Genomic DNA, 8,227 nt, shown 5'->3' on the forward strand with positions numbered 1-8,227 from the left:
TACCCCACAACCCCCTCCCAGCCACTGCCAAATACAGCAGGTAGACTGGGTAACTGACAGAACTCTCACCCATTTCTTAACAGTGGCCGGTGATGTTTGCTTAACGCCCTGTACAGTACAGACCCTGCTGCTTGTAGCGTCGAGAAGGACTGCTGATAGACTTATCTTGGGGATAAGAACCGTCTGAAACAGAGGGGTTTGTGGCGGGCCCGAGGCTGCAGGGCAGTCGGTCGCAGTACCACTGTGGGAATCCAAGGGCTTCCCGTCGGTCGGGTCTCTGTCCACACACAGATTGCACTTTTACCTCTAGCTTTAAAGAACAAGCGTAGCAATGTTAGCAAACTCCGGAAATGAATTGGTGCACAGGGCTGTTAGTCTTCCCTGACATCGTCTTTGACAGAACTTGCTATGGAGAGCGCTCCTTGTCAAGATTTCTGTAAAATGCAACACACGTTAGATACAAACAGAAGTGTTATTACTTTACTCTCCCTATGTCCTTCCTGATGGCATGCCAGTGTTGGGCAGAAACCTTCTGAAATACCACGCAAGATACTGTGAAACCTTATCTTGCACTTCTGCAATACTGTGTTCCTTCACCGGTGTTTGACACGCCCCAGCTTTTCCTTTCCAAATGTAACTCTTTCTGCCTCTTGTTATGTTTGGGGGATTCATGAAGCAGTGTTGCTACATCTGAGTTGTAGTCTCCGTGGTTCTTTTTTGCTTTTGCCTATAAGAGTCTTAGGTAAAACTCATAAAAAGACCACACGTGCACATAAGAGGTGGAGAAGAGCTGAACAAAGTCTTACTACAGACCTGAAGTGCCTGATCCTTCCCATAACCTTCTCTCTCAGTGTAAATCAGAAATCCAGTGTTCGGTATGACTGAAATGAGCCCTGTGCTTAATTGCCCTTGTCTCTTGGTTTAGGCTGTTGTCTTGTGTGCTTATCTGGAGACGGAAGGCATTGATCTCAGGGATCGGTCTGTGATCGAGCTGGGAGCTGGAACTGGATTGCTGGGAATAGTGGCCACATTATTGGGTAAGGGCTTTTTTTTGTTTGTTTGTTTAAAGCAATTTACAACTGTAGTAAAACTGGCACTTTAACATCTACATGCCTGGTAGAAGTTAACACCAAAGCTACATACATGAACTGTGATGTTTCCTGTCTGAGTCATCTTCCTTTCTTGTTACACTTCAGAGCCTGCTGTGTTATTTATTGTAGCGATGGTGCCACTGCAGTTTACTTTATGGTGGGACCCTGTTAAGGCTGACGCCTGTTACCATGGCACTCAGCTCAGCAGCATCAAGTTCTGTAGCTATTCTCCCCCAGGGAGCAAGTGCTGTGCTTAGTTTTCTACTTGTCCTCATAAAAGCTACAGACAGAAACCACCCTCTGAGCTTGCGTAAGCCTTGTTAGTCTATCTTACAGACAGGGAAAGCAAGGTCTGGAGAAATGAAGTGATTTGCCTGTGATCTGTCTGTGGCTGAGGCAGGGACTGGGTACTATGTTAAATTTGCGCTAACTGTCCCAGGTTAACTTTGTAATTCAAAGCTCCAGTGGCTGTGGAAGGTGCCTATTGAAATAATAAAAACAAAGCAGTTTGACAAAATACAATCACGCCGTGCAACATCACACAGGCATAACTTTTGTCTGACCTGTGAAAGAGGCTCTCTAGCTGCCTCTCTCATACTGAACAAATACAGAATTGTAACAATCCCTGTAACTTACTCTGTCACCTATAGAAAGGCGGAAAGTAACTTCTCTACTTTCATGCACTAAGAAGCAGCTCCAGAAAACACTTTTTGTTCCCTACCCAACTTAATCTTCATGTGGAGTACACTTTATAAACTTAAGTGACTGATGAAGGGTAGGCTGTATGTAGATAGTGGGCTTTTTGCTTGTTTTGTTCTTTTGTTTGTTTTTAATCAGGCAGCTCAGGGGAATTGTTAAAGTTTAACAGGAAATAAGGAGCCTCTTAGAGCATTGTATTCCAAATGCTATATTTATGGACATTGATTATATGTCTGAGACATATACTCCTGTATCACTTAGGTGCTCATGTTACCATCACAGACAGGGCGGCAGCACTGGAGTTCCTGGAGTCAAACGTACAGGCTAACTTACCTTCTGAACTACGTCTGAGAGCTGTGGTGAAGGAACTGACGTGGGGAAAAGACCTGGGTAACTTCCCTCCAGGAGCATTTGACTTCATCCTGGGTGCAGACATCGTGTATCTGGAAGAAACTTTTGCAGAACTGCTTCAGACGCTGGAGCACCTCTGCTCAGAGCAAACTGTGATTCTTCTTTCCTGTCGTATCCGCTATGAACGGGATCACAAATTCTTGAAGATGCTGAGGGGCCATTTCTCTGTATATGAGGTCCACTATGATTCCAGTAAGGATGTTCATATCTACAAAGCACAGAGGGGTAGTCGCAAGGATGACTTTTGACTCTGTGCTTTGTTAGTAAATTACTGATGCTGTTCAGTCCTCACCTTGTTTCTACTCAATACACTTGTTCCTAAGCATATCATTGCAGTTGTGTTATTTCACTGGCTTCTTGTTCTGATGGTCTTGTCTGATCACTTGGTCTTAGGCAGCAAAGATTGTACTTCTGTTCTGCATATTGAACCTCTGCTTCATTTCTCAGTAGAGTTGTATAAGGTCTTCCGCTGACTTTTTATCAAACATAATTTTTGAAACTGATTTAAGATGCAGAAATCTCCAGGCAAAAATGTCATCAAAAGATCTGTTGTTTAAAATCAAACCACAATTAATTTCTGTGGGAAACTTAAGAGTGTTTTTCTCCCCCCGTTATCACTTAAACTCTAGAAAAGTAAAAGTGGATGAAATATAAGCTAAGACTCCAGCACTAAATGCTTTAACTCTTCAGGCCTTCTGCATCTTAAAAGTTGCGGTAAAAGAAGCCAGTTGAAGGGCAAAACCAACAAAGGCAGCTGCTATAAAGTTGTTCTATTGCTGTCACTGCTGAATTGAAGAGCCATGGGGAAACAAAGAACAAGGGCGGTGCCTGTGTTGGGAACTAGTATGGCAGAGTAAGCCAACTTAGAACTATCAGTGGTGTTTTTATCTGACTTGCAAGCATGGAGGCTATTCCTGCAGTACTGAAGCAGTCGTGGTTCTTGGGTTGTCCCTAACAAGATAACTTCCCCTTGTACAGATCAAGGCTCCTTGGAGCAGATACACATGCACCTGTGCCAGCCCTTGACTCTCAAACTACCGTTAAATAATGTACTTTCTGCCTTTTTTGTGGCTCACTCTGGCTCCGAGAGCTGTTATTTAAGAGAGGAGGGTGCTGCTGTAAAGGCTTTGTAGCTAGGCGAGTACTTATTCTTGTATTACTTGGACCTTGGGGCAGTGTCTAGATTTCGGCATGCTTTCTCTGCACAGTGGTAGTTAGATGCTGTTCTGAGTAACTGATTTCATACCTTGAGCTTGTAAAAACACCTCTGTGTGTTTATTCCACAAGATCCTGTGTGAAAAATGCTGCAGCCTGGAATCCGTCTCGCACCAGCAGCAGCAGCAGACTTCCTTCTCTTTCTAGTGGTGGAAGACTGAAACTGGTGAAAACAATGGGCTAACAGAAGATGGCTACGCTTCTAAATGCAGGCATTGCGATAGTGCATTTTTTTTGGTGGATGTGGAACTTGTTTTTTCTTTAAACTTAACTTAAAAAGCCCCAGGTCAGGTTCAGGCTTTACGTGTGTGCATGTCTTTGGCACTGGCAACAGCAAACACCAGCAGGGCCATGGATGTTAGGAGTTCTTCATCACTTCTGTTTCCATCAAACATCCTAACTGGAAAAGATGCAGAGGGACTGTGGTACAGAAGTGATGTGCAGACTGTAATCTGGAAAGGACACATTTATCATTACAGCTGTCATTAATGAGGCCCGAAGGTCTCGTGCTTCATCACTGGTGTATCTTTCGCATGTTTTCAGCTAAGTTCCTTGCTTGGCTCTGGACTCGGCTTGAGAGTTGCTGCTCTGAAACACTTGTTTACAACAGTATTCTCAGAAGCCACATGGTGTCACTAAAACAGCACTTACGCAGCTGGCTGGGGATTTGCTGTCTGGAACTAGAGTTGAAGTCCCTTCGAGGGAAGGAAGACAGCACCTTTAATTTAAAACAGAACATGATATGAGCTTTAATGTGCCAGACATGGCTGCTTCTGTCCTATCAACTGGGTGAGCAATGGCTGAAAAAAATTACGAGCTCTCCCCACTCTCTCTGGCTCCAGTTTTTGGAGCTTGGCTATAAGTTCTGACCACTCCTCGTCCTCCCCACTGGTCTTTCCTTGTCTCCGAGCTCGTCTGTGCTCACTGTGTATTAGGCTCCCTCCGGGCTGGAGCTAGCAGAAAGCAGCACACTGGTGCTTGGGCTTGTGAGTGCGTGTGACTTAGTCTGTGGGAAAAGCCTGCTACCTGGCTGTGCTTGGCCCTCACAAGAGGCTGCAGCTTGCAATACTGGGAGCCTTAGCAGCTTGCACTGTTGCTATAGTAGGACCATGCTTAAAAAGCATGCAATGAAGTGTAAGGACAGAATAAAGTCTAGTGCAGCAACCTACACACTTTTAAGAAGGAGGCTTTGCTCCAGGCCTTGCTTTGACCATAGTAAAAGTTTTGTACTTTTACAACAAATCAGTTTAATTGCATCTCTTTCTAATTGTTTAGCAGCTTTCAGTGTGTATTTTCCCATTGCTCCTGTTACAGCCCATAGCCTTCGTGCCAGAGCAGGCATGTGCTGGAAGAGACCAGGCCCGGCTTCTTTTGCTCTGTTGCTGTTGCACACAGCAGCTGTACGCAAACCCGAGGGAGTATGTTTGGAGGCTGAAGCAATGCTACTGCCCGTAAGTAAATACTTCTGGAGAAAAGCGTGAGATGACACTGGCCGCTCAGGTGAGTGCCTTGCCTCTGACCTGCAGAGCTGAGCTCTGGGTGGCCCCTCCCCAGCTCAGCAAGTGGCACCCCCTCAAGGGGACACCTTCTCCTCTGACTGCTACTGGGGTGCACGCACTCCTTTAAATTCAGGAGACCAGACCCAGGAATACTGTGATTAGGCCACAACCTCAAGCACATTAGTTCTGGTTGCTTTTTAAGCTACAGTGTTTAGGGGCAGGCACCAACCACGAGAATGTAACTCAGCTGAAACCTACAGCCCGTTCCCTCTGGGCTGTGCTAACGCCCACCCGCACCAGGCAGGGAGCAGTGCCTTCCATTGTCCCCGGCTGGGCTTTGCAGCTTTTTTATATTCCCATCACACTTGGCTTCAGGGAGATTGTCAGGACTGAGCCACACTGGATGTGCAGGGCAGAAGTAGCAGGGGCGTAACTGCCTGGTGAGTGAGCACACAGAGAGCAGCCCTCTGCGATGACACCTGCAAACTCCAGTGTCCTGACTGACTAGTCCCAGGTGAGCTTCTGCTCTGGTATGAGATGATGCATGGTAATGCTTCAGCGGCTGGTTGGCAATTACACTAACACCCTGCCCAAGCACTTTGTCACCCTGTTCATGCCGGCACTGGAGAAGTCAGCGTGATTCTCCTTCGGGTGGTTTCCACAGTGTTGGTCCTGTTTTGTAACAGATGACGTGAACTCATCTGTAGGGAGGATGTGTTTGGGCACGGGTCCCTGACTTGTGGGGCAATGCATATATAGTCTCTTGAGAAACAAAATACTCACCCTAGGGAGAGGATCCAAGTCACAGGGAAGTGACCAGGTAAGACGCGAACACGCTGTGAGATTGTGAAACCACCCCTGAAACATGCCATTCTGCAAGGGAACAAACTTCTAAAATTTTGTTGCAACTGAAGTCATGTTTGATTAATATTAATACACAGGTATGAAATCAGCTCTCTATCTTATGGACAAAAAGCTTCAAGGTGCAGCAGTGTCAGAAGAATCAGGTTCACCAGCTGACCTACTGACTGCACAGGGATCTGTGTTACCCGATTCTTTTTACTGTGAAATTCAAGCCAAGCTGCATTTTTACCTCAGGGACTAACCCCTGTTTGGGATTCTCCTTCATTACTGAGATGTAGATTTTACTGAGCAAGTACGTGAATGGCATTATGAAAACGCTCAGTTGTGAAAACCACAAAATCCCAGTGATAATGAGCTGACCTTACTGCTTCCCCTTGATTTCACTGGAGGTGTGTTTACCTCAGTGCTGAATTTGTTCTGGCTTTCATCCCAGTGTTTGGATCCAGCCTTGCAGATTACGTAATGGGGTTGCGATCCTTGCGGTGTTTGCTGCCTCCTGTTCTGCTGTTATTAACATCAGTAATACGTGGTTTACAGGAATGCTTAAAAGTGAGAAAGACAGCATATTTAAGCTGTGAAAGGGAGAAGTCTTTCACACATTATTAAACAATGGAACTAATTGCCACCAGAATGGATACTGGAAAGCAGGTTTAATAATATCAGAACTGGAAGAGAAACTTTGTTTTTCAGGACTTGAACCTCTCACTAATCTAATTCAATTTAATTAAGATTAAAAAAGCCTTCCTTTTGGGGAAAATTATCTCATGAATACTTACAGCAGGCCACAGATCATGAGAGGACAGAATAGTCTGCTTAAAATACGCCTTTTCCCATATTCCTATCTAGCTACCATTTGCCACTAAATTAGTGTAAATGGAACATCCTGCTCAAAAAAGAGACTTTGTAGAGTTTTTTAAAGCATGTTTATGTGACTGCACGTAAATGTTTGTGTAAAAAGGGAGTTGACAGTTTATACCACAAAGGTTACAGTAAGAAAAAGCACTTCTTTATGACAATAATTCACAAATTCACAAGAATCACTTTAATATACAAAGCAATTACTACCATTCTGAAACACAAAGCAGCTAATATGTACATAGTGTTAATAAAATGCATTATAACCCAGTACAATTTTTTTTAAAACACATATAAAGCACAAAAAATTAAGTAAAAAAAAACAAAACAAAACAAAACACAACAGGGATGTTTCTAGATTTTTAGGGATACGTAAATAAGAATTTATTTTCCCCTAATAATGGATTTTCATTTAGTCTTTTAACTTCCACAAGTATGTGGGAGTCAAGCTCAAATACCCTGTTCTGTGCTGACATGGTTTGGGTAAAGAATCAGAAATGCAGATGAGGTGAACTTACTCTTTCCAGCTTACATTACAAAGGGAGAACCCTCGCTCTGGAAGCTTCCCTGAAAAACGTTGTTCCAAAACAATTTCAAATTATAAATCCAGAGTGGAAACAACTCATTTTTTAAGTGAACAACCAATCTGTGGACAAGTCTGTGGAGGGGTTGGCTGCCAACTAGCACCTCTTCTTGCCCTGTTCCCCATCCCATCCCTAGAAGTCCATATAAGCAGCACAGTTTCAAATCTCATACAAACTCGAAGTTCTAGAACTTTTTAAAATTAATGTTTCAATATAAATAAATGTCATTACACACAAAAAATGGAGTGGCACCTGGATAAAACACAACTTGTGGAGAGCATCCAAACATCCTTAGCTCTTAAGAGTGGCCATTTCCAGGTAATTAACAGGCTCAAGGCCTTCCTTCCCCATGGTCTCACTCAGCTATCCCCTAATTTAGAGAAATACATAGCCAAGGCTGAGACTGAGTGAACCGAGTGCTCCAAAGTCGTGAGTACAGTAAGTGGTCAGCTTATGAAGTGTGCCAACCATGGATCATTACAGCCTGTCCCTGGCCTTTTCTCTGCCTGCACACAGCTCCTGAGGACAGCCAACTTCTCCTGCCTCTCACTGGTGAAAGCAAGACCTGAACTCACCACTTAAACAGCAAGTCACAAACCGCACTTGCAGTACCAGAATGCAAACAGGTCACCGTCTTCAATTTGTGCTGTGCAAACTAGCCCCAGCAAGTCTCTTTGCAGGCCAGAGCTTAAATACATTTAACAAACACATTCCAAGGCCAAACACTTGAAATGCAAACCCTCTTTACCAACTGGATCTGGTCCCTTTTTCCCAAAGATGTACAGATTTCAGCCATATCCATCCACAGACCTGAACCTGTCACAAGCACACAGTAGATAAGATAGGATTTCAGCACCTCGTTTCTCTTCATCAGTCTGGCTCCTCCCAGACTAAGCATCATGATACATTCAGGTTTCTGCAAAATCAGTGTCTTGTACAGCTAGCAAATTCAAAAGCTCAAGGAAACGAGTTCCCAGGCACAGTACAGAGAACCATCAATGTACTGTAT

The 8,227-nt window shown here is 44.2% G+C and overlaps 1 protein-coding gene across 1 annotated transcript; it reads left to right on the forward strand.

The window, feature by feature from the left end:
* Positions 1-331: 331 nt before the first annotated feature.
* On the forward strand, positions 332-2,523 carry METTL21A (methyltransferase like 21A). The gene is made up of 3 exons (XM_010569183.1): positions 332-370; positions 926-1,037; positions 2,052-2,523. The coding sequence occupies exons 1-3, from the start codon at positions 332-334 to the stop codon at positions 2,447-2,449; spliced, it is 549 nt and encodes a 182-aa protein (XP_010567485.1). The 3' UTR covers positions 2,450-2,523.
* Positions 2,524-8,227: the final 5,704 nt, after the last annotated feature.

The sequence above is a fragment of the Haliaeetus leucocephalus genome, unplaced genomic scaffold (assembly GCF_000737465.1).
Source record: "Haliaeetus leucocephalus isolate CR32 unplaced genomic scaffold, Haliaeetus_leucocephalus-4.0 Scaffold1, whole genome shotgun sequence".
In the NCBI taxonomy this organism is placed as follows: Eukaryota; Metazoa; Chordata; class Aves; order Accipitriformes; family Accipitridae; genus Haliaeetus; species Haliaeetus leucocephalus.